Source organism: Octopus bimaculoides, chromosome 11, assembly GCF_046866305.1.
Source record: "Octopus bimaculoides isolate indiv1 chromosome 11, ASM4686630v1, whole genome shotgun sequence".
In the NCBI taxonomy this organism is placed as follows: domain Eukaryota; kingdom Metazoa; phylum Mollusca; class Cephalopoda; order Octopoda; family Octopodidae; genus Octopus; species Octopus bimaculoides.
Genome location: NC_142938.1, coordinates 57,839,164 through 57,865,079, shown reverse-complemented (window position 1 = coordinate 57,865,079; position 25,916 = coordinate 57,839,164). Strand labels below are relative to the sequence as shown.

General features: G+C 35.6%; 1 protein-coding gene across 2 annotated transcripts in view; it reads right to left on the bottom strand.

Annotated features, from left to right (window-relative positions):
• Positions 1–17,212, bottom strand: part of LOC106876992 (uncharacterized) — a 45,151-nt gene extending 27,939 nt beyond the window's left edge. The window contains exons 1-7 of one of the 2 annotated variants that reach the window (XM_014925769.3): positions 17,068–17,212; positions 13,205–13,565; positions 11,976–12,462; positions 11,026–11,116; positions 7,423–9,402; positions 2,600–2,719; positions 2,163–2,306 (exon numbers count right to left, since the gene is read on the bottom strand). In XM_014925769.3, the coding sequence (XP_014781255.1) occupies positions 2,163–2,306; positions 2,600–2,719; positions 7,423–9,402; positions 11,026–11,116; positions 11,976–12,462; positions 13,205–13,550 (3,168 nt within the window). In that variant the 5' untranslated portion in view covers positions 13,551–13,565; positions 17,068–17,212. The remainder of the gene's footprint in view (positions 1–2,162; positions 2,307–2,599; positions 2,720–7,422; positions 9,403–11,025; positions 11,117–11,975; positions 12,463–13,204; positions 13,566–17,067) is intronic. The other variant, XM_089360186.1, reaches the window with a different exon arrangement.
• Between the last annotated feature and the right edge of the window lie 8,704 nt (positions 17,213–25,916).

The following is a 25,916-nucleotide window of genomic DNA, read 5'->3' as shown; positions in this document are numbered from 1 at the left end:
TAAAGCAAACAACTCTTCTTTATAAAGATGTTTTTTGATCATTTTACTGATGAACAATGCTGCAGTTTCCATCTACCAAATTCAGTCACAAGTCTGTGGTTGGCCTAGGGTTATGCAGAGGGAACGTGGAACTATGTGGTTAGGAAGCAAACTTCTCAACCAAACAGTCATTCTTGCACCTAATATGTGCATATGTGTGTGTGTTTACATTTGTTGTTAAATTGTGTATTGTGTCCCACTGTGTCTCAAAGTTAGCAGTTCATGAAGCAGAGATCTATAAAATAAATGCCAGATTGAAATATGTACCGAGGTCAGTATGATCAATTAAATTTTTTAAGGTGATACCCCATCATGGTGACAGTCGAAAGACTAAACCCAGTAAAATAGTGTTTAAAGACTTAATTGCTTCAAATTTAAGGTAATGGATTATTAACCACAAGATAATGAGTTCAAAACTTCGTGTTGAACTTCCACTCTATACAATAACACTATATGTACGCTCTGGAGTTGATTTATTCAACTAAAACCCTGCAAGATGGTGCCCCAGCATGGCCACAGTCAAATGACTGAAACAAGTAAAAGATAGTCCTGGTGGTTGGGTTAGTGTGGGTTACAAAATTAAATGTAGTGTAAAGTTATAACACATTCCAAGAGAAAGTAGAGTAGCCTCCCATGGATCGATGACAGCCATAGCTGAACGGTGTCAACTGTGTGTGTACAGGGTCTGTCTGCCAATCTCTAGTTTAGTATACATATGCGTTTTGCTACGCTGTTATTATTGGTGTTATTATTGGTGAATAAGAGAGTTTGATGTCACTACTCTCATTTGCACCTTTTGCTGCAAGGTAGGTTCATCTGGGACTCTCAACAGGAAGAGGTCCAGTTTTGATTTGAAAACACATTCACTTTGTGTAGGTCCCTCAGGCTCTTTGGAAGAATATTAAAAAGCTGTGGGCCCCTGAAACCCAGGCTGTTGTAGTAACTGGTCCTAAAGCACGATGGCATTGCTGGGCTCTTTTTGGCACTGTGCAGTGTCGAGCCATTCTGGCATTGGTGTAGCTTTCAATGCCAAAATTTGGCACAATTCTTTCCAGGATCTTCCAGATGTATATTACTGCATACCTCTCCCGCCTTTGCTCCAGGAAGTAGTCTTAGCTGTTTCAGCCTTTCCCAGTAGCTGAGCTGTTGTAACAAGACAATCTTCTTTGTGAAGCTTCGCTGGATTGCTTCAAGGCTGCTGTTAATTTTACACTGTTAGGTGACTATAGCTGGGAGCAGTAATCCAGGTGGCTGAGAACTAATGTCCTCCAGAAGACCATCATGGTTTTTTTCTTTCTGGTCCTGAACGTTCTCAGGATCCAGCCAGCCAGTCGTCTGCACTTTGTGGCCATCCTGGTAATGTGCACTTGGAAAGAGGTATCATCACTCATGTCGATACCCAGGTCCCTCACTGATTTAGGCTCTGGAATTGTAATCCTCTGTGGGGATATTAGTCACTAAATTTATATTTACACATTTGATTCCAAAGATGTGTGATTTTTCTGGTATATTATGTCTAATTTTCCTTTGCATCCTCTATTTGTCTAATAGTACCTGCTCATTCAGTATGTAAATTTAGAATAGTATCAAGCACTCAGGGTTAGGTTTAGAATTTATGAAGAAATCAGGTATTATGCTGACTAGACTTAGCTAAGTTAATATCTCTCTTCTAAACAAAACCAAAAGTAATTATTTTCAGCAAGGTCTATGGTGATCTCTCCAGGTTGTCACGCTTCCTGGGGTTCACTGATCTCTTTGGATGAAGCAGATGATGAAGCAGCTTTAATATTTTTACATATGCTACATTTTTCCATGTTGCTACCAACTGCTACATAGTAAACAGTATCCTTAAAAGAAATGCATTTATATGAATTATACATGAAATGCAAATATATTTACACTGACAATGTGTGTGTGTGTGTGTGTGTGTGTGTGTGTGTGTGTGTGTGCATATGTGTACATGTATGCATATGTCTTATAACAGTAATTTGACATACAGAAATTGGTAAAATAAGTATTGAAGTCAATATAACCAAAGCAGAATGAAACAAATAAAAGAATAAAAGTCTCAATAACATAATAAACAAATTAAGGACATAAATTATATCAGAATATAAACTTACTTTTTCTTGTTCAGCCAGATCTATATTGATATTCTGGGTCTCAGTAGTTTTTCTAGGTGGAGAAGATTCTGAAGTAGGTTCAATATCTTTGCATTCATTACATGTTTTGATGTCACTAGCTATCACTACACATTTAAGAGTATCCTAAAATGGAGAGCATATCATCATCGTCATCCCTCTAAACACACTCTACTATCATAAAAGAACCCCTCCCTACTCCATGGTAATGTGACCCCAGATAACATTTTCTCTGAAAAACAAAATAAAAAGGCAGTTGGAACGTATTTGGTCACTGGTCTTTTTAATCACAACTGACCAGTCTCTAAACAAAAAGAACAATAGCAGTAGCAATAGTTATAACAATCACATAAATAATATATATTCTAATAACTTAATAACAGCCTTTACAGAAACAATATATCAAATTATAAACCTACCCTTTCATCTTTTGTAAAGATCTCTTGAGGTTTTCTAGGCTCTCTGTTAAATGCAGATGTTGAAATAGGTTCCTCATGTATGTAGCCATAAAGTGCTTCCTCTGGGTAGTCATTCCAATCCTAAAATGAAATACATACATACACACACATATAGTCAAAATAAGCAACAAGGATATCCAAAGTTAATGCAGTATGATCGTTTCACATGCGACTCCATTTAATTAAGCAATGTGAACATTACATCAAATATAAAATGCAGAGCAATCCTCAGCTGCACAAAGATATAGAAATTTAATGAAATTACATTTATACAGAAGGACATTTTTATAACTACATCTAAACTCTCCATGTACTTTGTATATATGTATATGGTGTGTAATAAGTATATTCATACTAGCCTGTATGGTCTGGCTAAGTCAAAATGTTTTTTTGTATTCTTCCTTTCTACTTGGAGAGTTTAGATGTAGTTATAAAAATATGTCCTTCTGTTTAAATGTAATTTCATTAAATTTCTATATCTTTGTGCAGCTGAGGATTGCTCTGCATTTTATATTTGATGTAATGTTCACATTGCTTAATTAAATGGAGTCGCATGAAACGATTGTACTGCATTAACTTTGGATATCCTTGTTGCTTATTTTGACCTTAATCACCTTATTTTGAAACTGTATGGATAATACCATACTTAATTCTGGTGCCTAAACTTAAGTACCATATTCACCTGAATCTAAATTTTTTACGGTACACACACACATATATATAGATATGTATATATTTTAACTTGTTTCACTCATTAAACTGCAGCCATGCTAGGACACAACTTTAAAGAATTTTAGTTGAAGGAATCAATCCCATTACTTTTTTTAAGCCTGATATTCTTTTTAATCAGTCTCTTTTGCCAAACCACTGTGTTACTGGAACACCAACACTGATTGTCAAGTGCTGATGGAGGATACAGAAACAAGGAAACACACACACAATTCTTTCAATTTCTGTCAACCAAATCCACTCGCAAGGCTTTGGTTAGCCCAGGCATACAGTAGAAGACACTTGCCCAAGGTGTCATGAACACACATACTCATATGTACACACATGTTTGCATATGTGTGTATCTGTGTGCACAAGTACTTGTGTGTAAGTACAAGTATTTGTCTGTATGTACTTTGTATATATATGAGCGTGGCCGTTGCCAGTACCGCCTGACTGGCCTTCATGTGGGTGACACATAAAAGCACCCACTACACTCCCTGAGTGGTTGGCGTTAGGAAGGGCATCTAGCTGTAGAAACTCTGCCAAATCAGATTGGAGCTTGGTGTAGCCATCTGGTTTCACCTTTCCTCAGTCAAATCGTCCAACCCATGCTAGCATGGAAAGCGGATGTTAAACGATGATAATGATGATGGTGTGTAATAAGTATATCCATAAGTGAGTGTGTGCTTATGTATTCCAGAATGTGTAACTACATGGTAGGCATATACATGTATATGAGGTGATATCAAAAAGTTCCTAGACTTTTTGATAACACCTGTAGTGTGCCAGCAGAATGTAGCACATGGTCCCATGCACAGTGGGAGCTAGCAGGAGCCTTCATGAGGCAGTGTGCCAAGTGACATCACTGTGTTTACTTCACAAGTTGTGAAATTTGTGTTTTTGTGATGATGTGTATGCTGTGGCCTGCGATTCTGTCATGGACAGGAACAATGAGCCAACGTTAAATCTTACATTAAACTTTGGAAGTCTGCTACAGAGACATTGAGCATGTTTTGGCAAGCTTACAGTGAAGAGACAATGAATCATACACAATGCTTTGAGTGGCATTGATGATGAGCAATCTGGAAGACCTGCCATGAGTGTCATCCTTGGAATTGTGGTATTGTGCATCGAGAATTTGACCCATAGGGCTAGACTATCAATCAAGAGTTCTGCTGTGGTGTTTTGAAGCATTTGAGGGAGGACATTCAGTGAAAGCAACTGGATCTATGGAGTGCAAAGAATCGGATTGTTCACTAAGCTCTCCTCACTTGTGAGTTTTTCACCAAAAACAACATGGTATTACTTCCACACCCGGCCTATTCACCAGATTTAGCACCTACAGACTTCCATCTCTTCCCCAAGACAAAAATGCAGCTCAAAGGTCACCATTTTAACACTATTGTCAAGATCCAGAGCGAATCACAGAAGGTCCTCAACTCACTTACAGAAAATGAGTTCCAGACTGGATTCCAAAAGTGACAGGAATGCAGGGATGGGTGGATTACTGCACAAGGTGATTATTTCAAAGGAGATTATGTTAAAACTAAGGTAAATTAGTTATTTTTTATTAAGCATAACTAACTCGGGAACCTTTTGATACCACCTAGTGTGCATGCATGTTTTATGGCACAGTCAGGTTGAAGATGTAGTTCCAGTTTATGTTCAGCCTGAACATCTGTAAGTTGACATAGGCATGCAAAACATGGACAAGAACAGGATTCCAGAGAGTTGATTTTCAAGAGAAGAAATGTTTATTGAGCACAGTGGTTAGTAAAGGATCCAAGCATTATGATACAATAATGATCCATTATTATATGAGCATTATGATCCAAGCATTATAATACAATAAAGGGGACAAGAAAAAGAGAAACGTTGGGTGCTTCTGAATGTAGTTGTTTTGTAACAACCTAGTTGATAGGAACATAGGCCATTCATCATCGTTCGTTTAACGTCCGCTCTCCATGCTAGCATGGGTTGGACGATTTGACTTAGGACTGGTGAAACCGGATGGCAACACCAGGCTCCAATCTGATTTGGCAGAGTTTCTACAGCTGGATGCCCTTCCTAACACCAACCACTCAGAGAGTGTAGTGGGTGCTTTTACGTGTCACCCACACGAAGGCCAGTCAGGCGGTACTGGCAACGGCCACGCTCAAAATGGTGTATTTTATGTGCCACCCGCACAAGAGCCAGTCCAGGGGCACTGGCAATGATCTCGCTCAAAAATCCTTACACATGTCACGGGCACAAGTGCTAGAAAGGCGACGCTGGGCACAGGTGCTATCCCGATTTCGCTTTCGCTTGCCCCAATAAGTCTTCGCAAGCTGAGTTGTAGTAGCAAAAAAGAAGGGTCAAATATGGAGAAGGTAATGTGGTTCAGAGGCTGTAGAAATTCAAGTTATCATTATGTCTTATTCTTTAAGACATAACATCTCTGTGCCAAGATTACAGAAATGTGTCCTTATTCTTTAAGATAATAGAGTGTGGTTTGAGGAAAAGTTAATGGTTTTTCTTACAGATCTATCAACTGCATAGAGATCCAAAATATGCTTGTGTACATAAGTATGAATCATCATCATCATTTAGCATCTATGTTTCATGCTGACATGGGTTTGACATGATTCAATGGACCCAAGGACTGCATCAAGATCTAGTATCTGCTTTGATATGGTTTCTATAACAGGATGCTCTTTGCAACACCAACCACTTTACAGTGTGTATACTTTTTTCAAGCCACCAAGCACTTGTGTGGCTATCATGCAATTTGTAAGACTATAAACCTAGGAGAGGTGACTTTATACTGGTAGATGAGAAGGCAAAAGATAGTTAAAAAGTATATTATTGTACATAGGTGTTAATTTATATAGGTATCTGTGTACATAGATGCTGGATTGGTTAATTAGCCCCAGATCAGAATGGACAAACAACACAAATAGAAGCAGACAAATGGACAGACAGAGATGACATACAGAGAGAGAGAGAGAGAAAGAGAAGTAGACAGACAGATAAAGCAAGGTAGCAGCTGTTGGGATTTGGTCTTGTTCACAAAACAAGTTATCTCTGAGAAACATGTTTCAGTCATTTTGATGTCATTAAGCTCTTCAGACAGCGAGATGATCATCGAAGTACACAGTGAAAAATCTTTTGATAAAAGAAAGAGAAGCACAAGGACATCTGGTCTACATATGTGAAACTAAATCATATTGAAAACCTGTACAGAAAGACTGGGTTGTGTTATTGTGTTATCTATGTAGGTGGTAGTGGTGGGAGTATATGAGATTAGAAATTATCAGAAAAGGGTTAATATCAAAGTGGCTGAGGTGATACTTGAGACCAGCAGAGTTGGTGGGAAAAGAATAGCAAGAAATCAATGACAGCACATGTAGTGACTGTAGTGTAGAATATAGACAGCAAGGTTTAATAGAGTCGGCAGTATATTGTATGGTTGGCAAGAAATAATACATGTATAGGAGGGTTAGAAATATATAGAAGGTTGAGCAAGAAAGCTTCATCATCATTTAATGCTCACATTTCCATGCGTGAATGGGTCAGATGGAATATGTTGAGGAAGGTTTTCTATGGCTGGATGCCCTTTCTGTCACCTATTCTCACCTTTTTCTCTATTTCTGAGCAAAGTAATATTTTCTCATGGCCAGACATGTTTTTCATGGAAGACTGGTAATGAGCAACCTTGCTTGTATGACAATGATGCTCATTTACAACCATCATGTGATGTCTAGACAAGGGCGCACACACACACATATACAATGGGTTTCTTTTAATTTGCATCTACCAAATCTACTCACAAGGCTTTGGTCAGCCCGGGGCTATAGTAGAAGACACTTGCCCAAGGTTCCACACAGTGGGATTGAACCCATGAACATAAAGCACATTTCTCAACCACACAGTGAGATCTGTGTCTTCATACTAGATGCATATTCTAGGGAGTGTTATCAGGGTTAAAAATTTCTCATTTATTCCCTAAAAGCAATGATGGTTGCTCAGTGCATTTTGTCTTAGATGATTGCGATAATAAGAAATTTAGGGTAATAATGATAATGGGGTCTTACCAACGATGGCATAGATGCGCAAGAGCATGCAGGAACAGCTTGGATGCTTAGAATATCTAGTGATGCTGTTTCTTCCTTTGCAGAATCATAATTGTCTCCATTTGTCTGGTTATCTTTATCATTAGTTCCTATTTTATTTTCTCTATTGTAATCAACATCTGACACATTGTCTAAACAACATTCTGTGCTAAAATGAAGAACCAAATTTGATTTCTTTGAAGAATTAGGTTTTAGTTCCTCACTTTTGGTATTCTGTGAATTATTTTTGTCATTCTTTGTAACTGGTGCTTCGGAGGAGTGGCTATCTACCTCAACAATCCGAGACACCATTCTAACTTTTTGATTTTTCTTATTAAATAGAACATTATGTTTATATTTTTCAGCAGCTTCAGAAATACCCCTTTTCAGTTCTGTCTCCCAAACACTTAATACTTCATCAGAAAAACATTTTTTTGGCATTGCTCTCTTACGCGCAAATCTTAATAAGTCAGTGCATACATCAACAGAATTGCGTCTCTGAGTAAGGAATGTCGTGAGATCAGGTAGAGTGGTACTTATATTGTCTGTTGTTGAAAGAACTGAACAAACATTGGGTAAGTTATAATTAAAGTCAGTATTTTTCATCATAATGACTGGCCTTGATATAGAGCTGTTTTCCCAAATATAGGCAGAAGTAACATTTGTTCCTGAATACAAAGGTTCTGCAGTCCTTATCGATATATTAGTTCCATAAGTAATTCTTTTATGGAAATCTGGAAGAGTTTTCTTTTCATCATCTGAACTTAAATCTGTTTTTGTTAAGCGGATTACTGCTCCATGGATAACCGGTGTGACTTCAATATTTTCGTCTTCAATATCATTCTGAAATGTTACTCTGTCATGTGCTTGCTCTTCTGGCTGAGGAATATGATCTAATTTGACCCCAGTTTCGTCAAGGGGAGTACTATGTTCATTATTAGAATTCTCATCATTTTCTAACTCTGTTCCTGAACTAGCTTCACTGTTTGAAATTACACAGTTAGAAAATCCACCTTCAATATATTTTACCCTACCATACCTTCTTACAGTAGTTGTATCATTATTATAACAAGTAAACATTTTGTTTTTACTGAAAATATGTGAAGCTGAGGGAAAATGTTTCTTGTTGTTTATGGAACCATTTTCAACATCTCCTAAAACTGTTTTAGGTTTTAGTGTTAGATAAGAATCTTTGATAATTGTTGGTTTCTTTCGCCTAACAAACATACAAGAAACACCTGGAGTTCTCTTATGAAGGATTTTAGATATTTTATTGTTTACTTTTAATCTGTTAGATTTAATGAACAAACGCATTTTAGATTGTCGTTTAATTCTCAAGTTCTTTGTTTGCCCACAGATTGTTTTAATTTTACTAGAATTATCTAATGAAAACAATTTTCCACAAAGTGGATTTATCTCTGTAGTATAATCAAACAGATTGTAGATACCACTTGATAAATCTATTGCATTGCTTCTTTTGCTAAGTAAAACAGATGCTGATTTTTCAATCAAAACTGGCACTCCATTTATTTGAGCAGTGTTGTCATGAGTTACTGCTTTCTGTTTTGTTAGGTCAGACTTAAATTCTGTTGTAGATTTGACTAACTGATTAGATCCATCCAAAATCTCTTTAAATTGATTGAATGATGATTTGTTTAAACTGCTTTCTGTTTTACTTTGCGTTTGCAACTTCTCATCTCTCTTGTTAAGCTGAACTGAAGAAATATTCTCACAAGATCTGGCATTCATAGAATTTCCCATAAAAGACTGAATATCATTAAAAACATTTGGTGAAAAATGACAGTTTCGATTATAATTACAAATTTCTTCAGAGTTTAACTTTGGGACAAGATCTGATTTGGCATTGTTCACACATGATTCTCCACCACATATTTGCGTTATATTTTGTTTGGATTGAATATTGCCTTCCAAAACACTGGATGTCAGACAATTATTGGCACCCTGAAAAATCAAAAAATTCTAGAATCAAAACAATGTTTTAAACTGGATGTACAAATTAGATTAGTTAAATATATTCCAATTTTAGTGTAAATAGATAATTTGTTTCTATGTTGTAGAAAAGTAAAATGGGGAGGTGATTATGTAGGTGTTAGTCAGCTTAAGGTGTGTCTTCTCATGAGGTTTCCTTTCAGAAGCAAAACTATGCACCTCATTTACATTACATAAACTTTTTTATCTGTAACTAAAATACTTAATAGCTCATTTTTGAATAATGATTTAGCTAAAAGAAGGGGATGTGCCTATGACAATCACAAGCTCTCTGAGACTGTGAAATGTCTCAGTTTGAAATGTCTGAAGGCAAAACATAGATGGGAAGAACTTTTAAAGAATTAATGTTCTGAAGAACAAAACTGAATGACATTGAAATGTTACAAACAAAGCAAGTTTCTCAACAAGTTACCTATACAATTAGCAACTGGATTAAAAATCGAGAGAAAGGCTCTCAATAGTACTTCAGTTTGTATCCAAAGAATTCAAATTTCATTACAAATCTATAGAAAGCATTAAAAACAGTTGTCACTCATTTCCTAGCATTTGGTTGTGACTTCAAAGAAATGTTTAGATTTTCCTTCTTTCCGTCATACACCAATATCTAGGCTAATTAATTAATTTTTTTTAATCACACCATCATTGATTAGCAAAGCCACATTTCTTTGATGGTAAGTGGCACAAACAATCACAGTGTCTGATTAAATTACTTGTATTTAATTACATTCCTTTACATCTGAATTTAAATCCTTCCTTGAGTCAATTCAAAAAAAAGATTATAAGTAAATTCTTGAGAATACAGAATGATGAGATGGTAAGTAATCCTAGAGCTGTGTCTACTATTTTTCAATTCTCCAGTAGAAATAATTCTGTTAGCATTGGCAGAATCTACAGAGAGGTACACATCTTCATCATCATTTAATTTCTGTTTTTGTTTTCTATGCTGGCAGAAGTTGCATAGCTTACTAGGAACCAATGAGCCAGAAAGCTCTGTTGAGCTCCAATGTCTGCTTTCACAAGGTGAATGCACTGGGTTGCTTTTTAAATGAACAAACTGCCTCAAATCCTGCTGAGGTAGACTTTACTATTCATCCTTCTGAGCTTTGTAAAATAAGTACCAATACTGAAGGTGCATGGCTCAGTGGTTAGAGTGTCAGACTCATAATCATGAGGTAGTGAGTTCAATTCCTGGCTAGGGTGTGTGTTGTGTTCATGAGCAAGACACTTTATTTTGTGTGGCTCCAGTTCACTCAGCTGTAGAAATATGTTGTGACATCACTGCTACCAAGCTGTATCAAGCCTTTGCCTTTCCCTTGGATAACATCAGTGGCATGGAGAGGGGAGACTAGTATGCATGGGCGATTGCTGGTCTTCCACAAACAACCTTGCCTGAACTTGTGCCTTGGAGGGGAACTTTCTAGGTGCAATCTCATGGCCAGTCATGACTGAAATGGGTCTTTACCGATACTGGAATTGAAATGAATGAAAACTCTCTCTCCTAAATATTTTCAGCCTAGCAACAAAATTAGAACCATTAATTAACAAAGAAAATAATTATTTTTAATGAATCCTTACTGTGGTAGAATTTTCTTCAGCTGTTTTAAAACAATTTCTGGGGTTTTCACTTGTGTGGTTTATGTCTCCCCTGAGTAACTGATATCTTTGTCTGATACAAAAATAAGTTGAACAACAACATTAATACAAAAGGCACCACTAATTCATCAAGAGGAATGACATGGTCAACTGGTTTCCACATTCACCAATTCTTTTCAAAAAATCTTAAAACTTAATGTGCTGCATAAGGTTTTTTTGTTCAGTTTAAACAGGACATTCAATTCTACTTTTGTCATATCATACCTTATGTCACTTAACTGTATTGAATAGCTAGTTAAGCAAATGGTCATAAATCTTTTTAAGTTTGGTGTTAGCATCCTGCACTCTCTCTCTCTCTCTCATACACACACACATTATTTTATAACAGTTGAAAATCTGTACTAAATAATATAATAAATAAATAAATGCGCCCTTTTAAAGCCTAGCCAGGCTCATGTGCCCAGTTTCCCTGTTTCAATGGTGTATGTGTTTCCCAGCTGGATGGGACGCCAGTCCATCACAGCGTTACTCATTTATGACAGCTGAGTGGACTGGAGGAACGTGAAATGAAGTGTTTTGCTCAAGAACACAGCGCGCCGCCCGGTCCAGGAATCGAAACCACAATCTTACGATCATGATGCCGATGCCCTAACCACTGAGCCACGTGCCTCCACACTAAATAATATAGTAGTGCATATTTTGCAATTCTAAATGGAAGGATCTGTAACCTTTCCTTTAGGATTAGTACCCTAAGACTGTTTTTGATTAAGGTAAGAATTATTTTCTTTTGTAAAGTTAATTAATTCACATGATATATAATTTCCCTCACACACGTACAGATGCATTTGTTTCTCATGTGTGTGTGTATGTGTGTTTGTGGCAAAATGAACATTTGATGTCACGTCTTAAAAGAAAACCCAAGAGAACGTTACCGAACAGATTCTGCAACAACAATTTCACAGACACTTGATTCTCGGAACAGTTTAGCCATGGTGCAAGCATAACGCAATTCCTGCATGGTCATTTGGGTGAAGCGAACGTGTTTAATAAGAGTTGTAAAATAAATCTTTCGATTCTTGAAGCTATGATAGGTCCATTTTAGTAAGTTGTCAAGCACCTCCAATTCCCATCGTATATTTAAGTTGTCACTTGATAAAAGTCTTGACAAAACATTTATCTCTATTTTCATGTAAAGTTCATGTTCACAAACTTTACTGAAGTTATTCTCAACGAACTGGAAAGCCATACGAAAAACTTGATTTGAAAGCGGTATGTTTTTGGTTAAAATAATTATTAGAGCTTGTTCTAAATCCATATCTTGAATGAAATTAGTGCAAAGTTCACAGATAGTTGGGATTTTCAAATCCATTGCGGCCATGGAAACTTCGGCAACATTCGTTCTTTTCAAACCCAGTTTACCTGAAACCAAAATTTAAGAAAATCAATTATAAAATCTTGTTTATGTGGTAGTTGAGGGGAAAAAGGTATGCTAAAATATTAATCTCAAATTTTGGCACGAGGTCACAAATCTTAGGAGAAAAGCACAATCAATTTTAATCAACTTAAATATTTAATCAATATTTTATTTGAGATTCAAAATCACGATCTTGTGATTATGAGTGCAACACACTAACCACTAAACCACCAGCTTACATCATAAATGATGACAATGATGTAGGGTTGTGACCTAGAGGTGACTGTGTTGCACTTATGATCATAAGATCATGATTTCAAATCCTGGACCGAGAGGCATATTTCTTCCATATTTCTTAGGTTTCATCGAATGACTCAAATTGGCAACCTTTCATAAACAATGATAATGTCACTGTATGAATCTTAAATGCCTCATCAAACAGTGCTGATTATAAGATATGAAATGATCCCTATAAGACCCAATCATTTACAACTTCATTTAAATATGTTGTTACTGGAAATAGCATTATTATTGATGTGCTAATTAAGACCAACTTTGAATTTATTTGTATCATATTCCTAGCAATAATGTCAATTATTTCTACTAAGCCTTTCTCTAACTGCTCAGAAGAATAAACATGTACATTTATTTTTTTAAAATCAGAATACAAAAACACTGCAAACAAACTAGCATCAGCCATCAAACCTACAACTATCTGAATATAACTATACATCAGAGATGTCTTACCTGTATATATGTACTCAAGCAACAGTTCAAATATGTGTGGTTTAATGGAATCCACATATATAGTTAAACGCTTGTTGTGATTGCTATATCTCTCAGTTATGTTGCGGAAAATATAACTATTGCATGCGAGCATTATACTATGTACCATGAAGTACTGATTTCTCGACGCAACTATTGTGTCACAGAATTCACCCTTCTTTCTGTCGTTGTTGACAAATTGAAATATCTTTGTTAAATAGTTGATTTCTTTCTTAGAGACATATGTAGTTTGTTCATTCTCAGAGACATATGGAGGTTTTTCATTTGGGACTGGTTTCCGCCGACCTTGACTGAATCGTGTACCCATAATTCCTAAGGAAAACTTTGAAAAGAACATTAACAAAATATAAAACAAGGTCAAAGAAAAAGAAATTGAACATTGAATCAAACTAAGAATAACTTTTAAATTCAAGATAGTTTGATGCTTAAACCCACAGCATTTAAACTGGCCATATCCAGCCCAAATATTCTACCTGTTCTGTGTTCAAAACCAGCCAGATCTTGTCATTTCACATCTACTCTACAATGTCATTCTAAAAATAAACAATCACACCATTGAAATTTTAATACTACAAGATAATAAGTGATTAATTTTAAACAACGTGACTAAATAAGCATTAAATCTGACAGAATAATCTGAATGCTAAAGGATTAATGAAAGATCTTACTATTCTGTAAATGATGCAGTTTGACAAATTTATCGCCATTTTTCTGACCACTATTCATGAGAGGGTTGTGGGGATAGAATCCTCAATTATCTCCTCTATGGAGACATATCAGAAGCAACCATCATTACACTTTCCTGCTGGGTTCCCAAGTATGACCAAATGAGACTATGGATATCATCCAGCCATCTTGCTCATAGTCTTCCCCTAGGTCTCCTGCTGGATGGCACACCTTGAAGAATTAATTTGGTGATTCTCTTCTGGAGTATCTTATAATAATTTTGCTTGTCATTCCATTACTTAGCCCATTTATAATACTTTCACATGATTAGGAGAAAAGAGGGAGAAAGAAAGAGTGAGAGAAAAAGAGGGAGGGAGAAGCGTTCCTGACGCGAGATAGAGGGAATATAATTGTATTGCTTTCACATAATTAGTTGAAGGGAAAGAGAGGAGAAAGAAAAAGGAGAGAGAAAAAGAGGATAAAGCAGAGTGAGACAGGAAGAGGGAGAAAGAAAAAAGAGGGAGTGAGAAAAACAGAGAGAAAAAAGAAAGAGATAGAAACATCTGTGACATGAAGTAGAGGGAACATAATATTATGTGGTTGAAAAAGTTAGTTGAAGGTAGTAATGATATAGAGGAGGAGAGTTGAAAATATAATTTTAACAGAGGGGTGGTGTTCTGATGGTGAGGTTAAAGAAAGGCAGAGAGAGAGAGAGGAGGAAGAGAGAGAATTTCAACACCTACACAGGTCTCTTTTCTTTTTGCCCTTTCAAAGCCTAGCCAGGCTCATGGGCCCAGTTTCCCGGTTTCTATGGCGTCTGTGCCCCCACCCCAGCTAGATGGGACGCCAGTCCATCGCAGCGTTACTCAAGAAACAGGAAGAAAAAGTGAGAGAAAGTTGGGGCGAAAGAGTACAACAGGGGTTGCCACCACTTCCTGCCGGAGCCTCATGGAGTTTAGATGTTTTCGCTCAATAAACACTCACAACGCCCAGTCTGGAAATCGAAACCACGATCCTCCAACCGCGAGTCTGCTGCCCTAACCACTAGGCCATTGCGCCTCCACTAATAGATAAATGTGCCCTTTTTAAAGCCTAGTCAGTCTCATGGGCCCGGTTTCAATGGCATACGTGTTCCCTAGCTGGATGGGATGCCAGTCCATTGCAGCATTACTCATTTTTGCCAGCTGAGTGAACTGGAGCAAGGGGAAATGAAGTGTTTTGCTCAAGAACACATCGCGCCACCTGGTCCAGGAATCGAAACCACAATCTTATGATCATGATGCTGACACCCTAACCACTCAGCCATGCACCTCCACTTACACAGGTCACAACTCTTCATTTAAAATCTAATCTAGGACACTGCTTATAGATTGTCACTTCTTTACAGAAAAAATCCAATTTCTTCGATTATAAAGTACTGTTATGAAACTTCATATGACTAGCAAGTCTGGCTTTGGACAAGTAGACCCTACTTGCAGGTGTTACAAATGTAGAATCTAATCTGAGACACTGTATAAATACAGGGATAGAAAACAAGATGACAAGCACTTCCTCCATTCCTTCACCCCCACACCTAATCACTATTCCAATGGTGTCTCTTACTCTCTCCACTACCACCAACCTCTAACAACTATAAATCTATTCCTTTCAACATATTTTATTCTCTCATTCTCTCTGTTCACCTCAGAATTATTGTTTCCTCTTCTAATCTTCTTCAATTGTAGATGCCCTTTTAGGCCCGAAGTTTTGCAAGTTGCAAGGCAACCTCACTTGTGTTGGTGCCATAAATAATAAAAAAAAAACAAAAAAAAAACAGGTATCCTGTGCATTCTGCAAAGCTGTTGCAATCCTGTGCATTCTGCAAAGCTGTTGAGGAAAGATCAGAAGTTGATATCCAGCTGTAAAACTCTGCCAAAGATATTGATGCACAATGTGGTCCTTTGATTAGTTGGATCCTGTCAATAATATGTTGAGAGCATGCAATGTGAATCAGAGAGCAAACTGCAGCTTTGCCACTGCTTCATATTTCAGTAGAAGCTATCCATTATCAAAACATATAACTATAATGTGTCCCAGTCCCGCGGTACAATGTATAATGTATGAATGGCTGAGTTAGTTTAGATCTGTACCCAGTAGAACAGTGTATATTCATTCTACGTTTTCCTGACTTTTGTTGGGATGAAAATTTACTGAAGGCTACAGCATTCCAACTGATTGAAATACTATTGAGATTTTTTACATGATGACTTATGTTGTACTTGATGGCATAAAAGATGCACTGGCATATTAGATGCACTTCATTTTCAGCAGCGCATATTCAAGCAAAGATTTTTAGTGCATTAAAATTTTATGGTCGGCCCAGCTTCGCTTATAGGACCCGGAGTGATCAAATGCGTCAAGGATGACATCAAATACAACTGACTTTTATACGACTTCTCATATACATTCTTCAGGCAATTTTTATTATCAAAATATTCTAAAATATACTTTCATATATATCAGAAAAGTCGTTAGTGTCGTTGGAGCGTTGAACACTACACTTCACAATATTGAACTACTGAGCTTTACGTTCTGAGTTCAAATTCTACTGAGGTTAACTTCGCCTTTCTTCCTTCGGTATTCGATAAACAACTATTTAAGTACTAGGGATGAATAAATCAACTGATCCCTTTCCTCCTAAATTTAAGCCTTTTGCTTATGTTAGAAAAATTCTTTGAGTAATTCGATACTTGGATGACTTAAGGAAAAAAAAAGACGATTTTATAAAGCCTGAAACAATATGAAAGAAAATGTTAATATATATATTTTAATAATATATATATAGATAGCATAAATTTCTGATGGATTATTAGAGGTAAACCTCATACAACGCCAGCATTATCATCATCATCATCACAACCACCACCACAGCGATCCATTACTGGCTCACGCGCTAATGAAGGAACTTCTATGTGGTCACTTGATTTACTAGAAATAACAGCCAAGATCCTTGGGGGTGGTCAAAGCTTAGTGTTAGACAATAACGGTGAAATGACTTTCAGGGTTAATCAACAACAACTAATAGTCTTTGGATAATTCTAGCAGAGTTAATTCAGTGTAAGTATTCGTTAGAGTTTATTATTCCTTAAAAGAAACCATCAGATTTTTTTAATATTTACCTCTTATAGTTATCCATCAAGGAGGAGAAATTCTCTGGTAAATGTTGTTCAATATATACAACAGCTGCAATATTTTTTGCCTCTGTTGAATTTACTGCTCTTTCAAATTGGAACGCTGGCAGACAAGGGAGACTACTTATTAACGGCTGAGTTATGTCCCTTGTACTCTAACTTTTAATTCCATTAAGTTTTTATTTTTGTGAGTTTTAACAGAATCGCAGTAAATCGACGAGGAGAAAATGAAATAATTTTCAGTTTAATTGGAGGATTAATTTAAAACTGAATGGGCTGTGAACAAAATCCACTTACTTGGAAGTTTAAGGTGTGGTGTTTCCCATATGGCATCATACCCGAAAGCTTTATGATTCCACCGTGACTAAGGTGGAGGCAATGGAGAGATTGGGTAATATATTAGTGTGAAGGTAGTGGGACAGTCCAACAATTTTCCACGCGTCAACTTCTGATCTTCCCTCAACAATTCCATAAGTAGTAGAAAATTTCAGAGTCACTAAAGTAAGAACAGTCAGTATATTGCTATCATTTGAGGATGAAAGTTGGACATGCCAAAACTAGAATAGGTGATAGGAAAAGAAGTGGAAACCGCAGGAAGCTATGAAGGGAGATGAAACGTACTAGAGGCACCAGGAGATTGTTGGAGTAGGCTGTCAAAGATGGCTAGGACTTTTCAACTACAGCATCAAGGGGTCGAAAAAATACCAATCTCAGGGGGTAAGAGAGAGAGAGAGAGAGAGAGAGAGAGAGAGAGAGAGAGATCATGGTGAAGAGGATCTATGATTCAATAGAGAAAGATCATCATGTAAAAGTAGTAAGATCTGCTTGCCAGGGACAATGGATACAGTGGGATCAGGCACTGGGAGTAACCACTTTCTCCTGGAGAACTCTGGACCAGAGAAAAATTTGTCTTTCCTTATGTGTGCTGTTGCTGACCTCTTGCATATCCCAAATAACTTTAAAATCTATGGCAAAGAGGAAAACCCATCTGCTAAGGAGTGCAAAGCAACTCTTTACACCTTGAGCAAATTTTGACTAGATTCCCAGCGGTGGTAGAATCCTTACAGAAATTATCAGACAGACCAACAGAGTTAAAACCAGCAAGTAGCAGACATAACCACTTGAAGGTATCAGATTCCTAAGGGAAGTTGATGATGCATCTAAGGCAAAAGCAGCAGTTGGTGACCCATTTTCTACTGGGAGATTCAAGTGAATATGAAGGGTTTCTTTCTAGAAGGGTTGCTCGTATCATTGTTCATACCAGACCTACTACTTTTATCTAAGAAGACAAAAACAATCATAGTAGCTGAGCTCATAATATCCCAAGAAGAGAGACTGGACATATTTTACTTGTTAAAGAAAGACAATTTTCAGGATTTGATTAATGAGACACTTGTCAAAGGATGGTATGCAGCTTCATTCCCTATTGAAGCCAGCTGCCGTGTTGTGCCCAGAATCAATCAGTATGCTATTTCCTGTAGAAGTTTGATTTGCAACCCAAATAAATGAAGTAAGCAATCAAATTACTGTCATCAAATGAATGTTCCACCTCCATCTATGTTTGTAAATGATGTAGCTCTGTTGTTGCAAATCATATTGGTATTGCTGCTGCTAGTCGTTTTTGCTACCTTAGAAGTAGTTGTGAGAAAACATGACAGCCAGGCAGTAAAATATAATGATGTTGACAGCAAATGGAGCACCTGACTAGTGGAATATGTTCTTTCCACAGAAAGTGAAAGGGTATGTACTCTAGCTTGGTCAGATATAAACTGAGGCAAAACACGGAAGGTGATATAAGCATTTGCCACCTCTGCTTGACCTTTCAGAAATAGCTTCCTCTCAGCCCATTTTTGGTTGAGATTGGCTACCTTCCTCATCACCTTGTCCCAGTTCTTCTCCACCTGGAGATCTGGACCAAGCGATTTAACTGGTCCCTCCATCCAGCGTATCGTGTTATTGGACAGCATGGACCTGCCTCTCCAGGTGCTAAGCTGCAGGCGCACTAACTTTCCTTGGCTAATTCAAGTCGACTTTGCTTTTCATCTTTTTGGGAGTCGATAAATACCAGTTGCATGCTGGGGATTGAACTAATCAACTGCCCCACCTCCCCCAAAATTTCGGGCCTTGTGCCTAGAGTAGAAAAGAATATTTACCTCAATTGTGCCAAAGAATCTCCCACAGGCAACATAAGTTTTGAAGCCCCAAACTGGTCTCAAGCATTTTTCAATCTGGACCTGTGTCACTCAGTCCAGTCTCATCTTTAATGATATACATTTATGTACAATTGTTTTTCTCTTAGTGTCTTCTCGTACTTCCTCCAGTGTGTTAAGGCAGACTGTCCTACCATTCGTAGTTAAGTGCAGCTTAGCGTTGCTCAACATTTTTTGTGACAACTCAACTTTTTCCCTTTTCCAACAAGGTTGTGCAAAACTGTTCCTATTCTGCTTAGAAAAAGAAAGGCCACTGTAGTCATTTTATTATTGTCTGTGGAGGTGGAGGTTGTGCTTGTGTCATTTTTAAATATATCTTACTTGTTGCTACTGCTGCAGTCTTTACTTTGTTTCTTGACCATATCAACTAGTGGTTGGAAAACAATGTCACAGTGGCTATTTCAACAGCCATCACTTCCCTTGATTTGAGAAGTCATACTGATATTTTTGCTTTAAAATATTATATTAGCAAATTCAAATTTCAAAATTCACACTTAAAAGGAAAATTCTCACCAGAGCAGCTTGCCCTGTTTGCAGCAAGCCGGGTTATTTAGTCCAACAAAATATGGAATGCCAACAAATAAAATGACAAATTTTAAAGAAAAGTTATGAGCCATGAACAAGTATTCACTCCTTCCAAACATAAAATAATAATAAAGCCATTATAGCAGTAGGAGAAGCAATTTTCTGTTTTATTCAAATTCCACAGTCATTTCTGTTTAATATTTTACATGCTTTGTCTTAGTGCAGACTTACTCTCCACTGGATATGGAAACAATATTTCATTTATTTATTTATCCATTCATTTATAATCTTTTTATTTAGCATGAATAAATTGTTACATTAATTTTCAGTCACTTGTCTCATACATAGCCTCAATTACCAGATTTGTTCAAAAGCAGTAAACATCACAGAAAAATTAACACATACATAACATATTAACATGAAAAATATACACACACACATATATATACATACACACATACAAATAACGCTTTGGTTAAATAAGATGTTAAAAGTATTCTTTATTTTTTTTTTTCCAGTTCTTAATCTGTTGTAAATGAAGAATGTGAAGACAACATATCTTACAATAAATATATTCTACAGAATCTACAAACAAATAATAAATAAAATAAGAATAATTTGTTTTTCAAAATCTCTGCAGAAAACATTTAAAACATCACCTAAAACAATGACACAGAACATTGCCAATTTAAAACCTGTCATTGCAATACATATATACAAAAAACAAAACAGAAAAAGGAAGAAAAAGAAAATGTTTTTTCAAAGATAACAGTTCTTGTTACCAATAAAAGGTCTGGTAATTTAGGAAGGAATAACTTTTAACACCAAACTATGTCTGTATCATTTAAGCATTCTGTCAGCTCTTCTGTAATAAAAAATCCTGAGAGAGTATTCAGATAGGGAAAATACATTTTCTTTCCAGTAGCAAAATTAAAAACCAAGCTATAAAGCAGAGTGACTGCTGTCTTCAACACAAACAACAGGAAAAGATGAAACTAGTACCCAGTGTCTGAAGATAAACAATTCAATGCCATAGCTAATCTAGCATGCCAAGTAATTAATCATTTTCCAAGATTTGTCTACCAAAGTTCCTCAGTTTAACTGCCAAGGGAGAGCAAAAGAAATGTGTAAAATAAGAGGGAATATACTCTCAGTAGCTGTATAGACATTATTATTAAGAAATGAGCCAGACCAGTCATGAGCAAGTTGCAGCCCACAGGAATTTTGGAATGGCATGCCAATAAAAAATTATCTTGAATTTTTTAAAGTAATGTTATAAAGAACATTTCATATGGCTTGCTTCTCAAAAAAGGTTGCCCATGTCTATCTATAACTGGCAGACAATATGATGAGGATAATAAGTGCTGATAGAAGTAACTGAACTTTTGAATCTTAGGTGTAAAAGGAGTCTGTGACTAGTAGAAGGCTTATTTGCTTATTTCCATATTATACATGAGGAAAAATAAGGTTTATTGCATTGGTCACCAAAAACAAACTGAAATAACAGCTATTTATGTTGCAGCAATCACAGGAGTAAAGAGACGTTTAAACATCTGAAGAGCTTTTAAAGGTTAGTGCTTAGTTGTAGTTTCTTGATGTTAAATAAAGATAAATCTCTTAAGATGCCAGTCTTAGTTTGTAATTGTTACATCAAAAGTTTTATAACTTTGCAGCAGTAAATCCTTCCCAAGCCTTTTTCAAAAGTTACAGTAACATAAAAATAAAACCAAAGTTTTCTGGTAAATAATGATGGAAATATTAGATCAAGGATATCTTGTCACTATTAATGAAATAGGGATGGTTTTACATCTTTACAATAAATGCACACAAAAAAGGACATCCAATTCAAGCCATTCTGAGTCAGAATTGAAAGCCACACTTTTATAAGCCTATAGATAACAATCTTAAAACTATTCATTAGAGATACAGAGGCAATAAAAGCTATATTTCTTGAAGGTATTAATCAATTGATGGCATCACATGTAGAGTGAATGTAGGGTCAGTTAAATACATCTCTTAAAATTACATTTTGCTATCAGTGCAGTGTTTTGTAATACAAAACCTATTTCTCTTGAGCTTATGCATATCATGTTTCAGTCCCTGGATTGCAGTCATGCTGGAATAATGGCTTGAAAAGTTTAGTTGAACAAACTGACCCCAGTACTTCCTCTGGTACTTATTCTGTTGGACTCTTGTTGAACTGTTAAATTATGGGGGATATAAACACACCAATACACGTCAAGCAGTAGTGGGCAAATACATATGGGTCTATGTGTATATAATATATATATATATATATATATATTACATACACACACACACACACAGTGAATTTCCACACAGTTTCTGTTTACCAAATTCACTTACATGGCAGTGGTTAGCCTGGGATTATAGTAGAAGACACTTGCTCAGAATGCTGCACAGTGGGACCTGAATACAAAACCACATGGTTGCAAAGTGAGCTTCTTAACCACACAGCCAAGTCTGCACCTATGTCTATATATATATATATATATATATATATATATATATATATATATATATAAAAGCATGTACCTATTTTATTTGAATGATGTTAGAGCGAAGATAAGATGTTGGTGTTGAAATGGAATGAAAATAATTACAATGAACCACAACAATCAAATTGAAATACAAATACAGACTGTGAAGACACAAGTCTACCATGGTGAATAACCAGAATGATATGCTTTTACATGGCCAATATTTCTGTAAACTGTACGCCCTATGTATAAATAAAAGATAATCTCTGGCCTAGATGCAGAAATCCAGCATGAATAAGGCAAAAGAAGCAACAGAGTTCATGATACAAAAACAGTCCACCATCACTAGATATATTGAAAGGAACATCTACAACTCTTACAATACAGGTAATCACATGCATCATTTCCTGAGACAATACACTGCATATCAAAATGCTGTATACTGTTGCCAACAAAATACATTTGGAAACACAAGGGTGTAGTGATGCTGCTCTACATATAGCTGGCCATCAAATCTCATCTCTTTCAAGGTAAAGCTTTCTGGTACTTGTATGAATTTCCTCTTCTCTTGAAAATTATCTATGTAAAAACACTATGAAACTCTAGTATATAATTAGCATATAAGCTGACATTATTTACCCTTACAAACTGACAATAGCTTATTAGTGATTAATATAGCAATACCAAATAGTTATAATGTGTAGAAGTTAATTGAAAAACTAAAGAATTACACCTATTTAACTGCCAAACTAATGATATTATTGTAATTAAAGAATATGCCAATACTTCCATTTGTAATTGGCACACAGGAATAACACACAACCATTTCTAAAGGGCTTTGATAAATTACATATAAGAACACTCATAGATATGTATATTCTAGAAAATAACTATTAAGATTTGTGAACGAGGTGAGGTAATTTTAATCTTGAAGATTTTAGGTAACTTGGTTTGCCATGAATACTTCTATGCATGTTTTCTTTTGATTTTGTTATCTTTGAATACCTTTAGATTTATTCTTCAAGATAAACCTAATTCGTGTTCCAAGAAATAAAACTCTTAATGTTTTCCTCAAACTATGAATAATAATAATAATAATAATAATAATGATTCTTTCAAATTTTTGGCACAAAGCCTGTGGTCTTAAGGGTATAAGGCATGAAATTTTAGGGGAGACTGCTAGTCAATTGCATCAGCTCCAGTGCTTGACTGGTTTTTAATTTATTGACCCCAAAAGGATAAAAGGCAAAGTCAACCTTGGCAGAATTTGAATTCAGAACTTTAAGACAGATGAAACATTGCTAAACATTTTGTCAGGTGTGCTAACAATTCTGCCAGCTCACCATCTTAATAATAACATTTCTTTCTACTGTAAGCACAAGGCTTGAAATTTTGGGGGAGGGAGATAGTTGATTACATCAATCCCAAAGTTTGATTGGTACTTAATTTTACTGACCCCAAAAGGATAAAAAGCAAAGTTGACTTCAGTGAGATCTGAGCTCAGAGCATAAAGAGAAATGTAGTTAGGCATTTTGTCCGATGCACTAACAATTCAGCTAGCTTGCCACTTTAATAAAAATAATATTTTTAATTTAGGCCCAGAATGTAAAGAACTGGAACAAATACTGCAAGGAATATTGCCCAATGCTCCAATGATTCTATCAATCCTCTATCTTTTTAAAGGCCAGTGGAATGATAGGATACTGAGAGACATTTTCTTCATTGCTGTAATAATTATTAATTCTCTTTATTTTATTGAGCACAGAAAGATTAAAAGTAAAGTTGACCTAAATTAGATTTGAACTCAGAACACAAAGGGTTGTAATTAAACACCATCCAGTATTTTGTCTGATACTTTACTGATTCTGCCAATCAAACTATTGAAATAACATTAATTTCTTACATGGTCACAAAGCCAGAAATCGAGGTGGGAAGGAACAGTCAACCCCAGTGACTGATATTCTATTTTATTGAATCAGGATGGAACAAAGGCAAATTTGATTTTGGTGGGGGATAAAAAGTCAGAACATAAATGAATGTACTAATAACAAAAATAAGTAATAATTAATCTGCATTTTAAATATGTATGTATGTATGCTCTCTAGTGGAGTAACTAACTGTAATGGGACAGACAAAAAACTTTGCATCAACCTAAATAATGAATGTTCATATTTTGATCAAACTGAAACAAGGCTATTTTACAGATTATTCATACCATGCAAGTACAGAAGAATGTACTTGCATGGTATATATATATATATATATATATATATATATCATAATTATCTATGTAAAAACACTATATATCCATTTCATTATTTGATAAGATTGAAGAGATGGGCTTTAAGTATTGTGGAATTGAGTCAAACTGTTTTAAAAAATATATGTAACCCCTACAAAACATGTTGACTGCTACTTTCTTTCTTTCATTTGTTCACAAGCTTGTGTGTGTGTGATTAGAGAAAGAATTCTTTATTAGTGAACATTTATTCAACTGCTGAAAACAAATTAGGATGGTTTGATTGGTAACATACCAGAGACAGTTCTAACTAAATCAAGTGAATTGTGTGGGTTGGGGTTAGGTTATAGAAAGGCAGGAGTGAAAATAGCTGGAAACAACAATAACAGGAATAAATGAAAAGAAAAATACAACTGAGAAGAATAAAAACCCATGAATTTTGGTAGTCTTGTTTCGCCATTTATTTATATTGGCAACTTTATTGTTTCATTGTTTTAATTAGTGAGTTTGTGTGATGAGAAATGAGAAATCATAAATACCTCAAGATTTATTTGCACAGAAATTAGCTGAATAAATGAATAAACTGTTAATTAATGAGTCCTGTTGTCACCATTTCCAGTTTAATCACTCATGAACATGGAAATAAATAGATTATATTCATTTGACTCCTTGAGTGCCAGAAAAGCAAAAAGAATATACAGACATGTTTTTATGTAACTCAGAATTATATATTATAATATATAATATATAATTCAATATATAACTTTATATTGTAATATACATAGACATTTCAATAATGCTCATAATTTTTAATATTTATTATACAATATGTAGCTTCTGCTTTTTGACAGCAGAATGAGGTGGGTTATATGAGAAGAGTAACAAAAATTGTATTATTATGACATTATTAGAGAAATATATTTATTTCTTTTTTAATTCAATGACGTTCACAATTTACAGTAGGCAGGTGCTGACAAAAACAAACAATAAAAAAAAAAACAGGGTTTTCATCAAATAGTCTATTAAAGCAACATCAAGATTCTTTGGTACAACAATAGGTTAATTAATGATGATTTGGTTTGTCTTCCATTTTTTTGCTATTTATTTCATTACAATTGTTTTTTCATTAAGTGTTTTTTTTTTTTATTGTTGGAGGTCCTGTAAGTATAATTAGTAACCAAGTTGCTGCAGCTTCGTTCTCCAGGTGTGAAAACATTTTAGACATATTTATTTATTTAAAAATGAGAAAGAGATGTTACACACACACACACACACACACACACACACACACACACAAACATACACACATAGATTTGCAAACACGAAAAGACAACCCTGAGTTCATTTGACACACTTGTATTT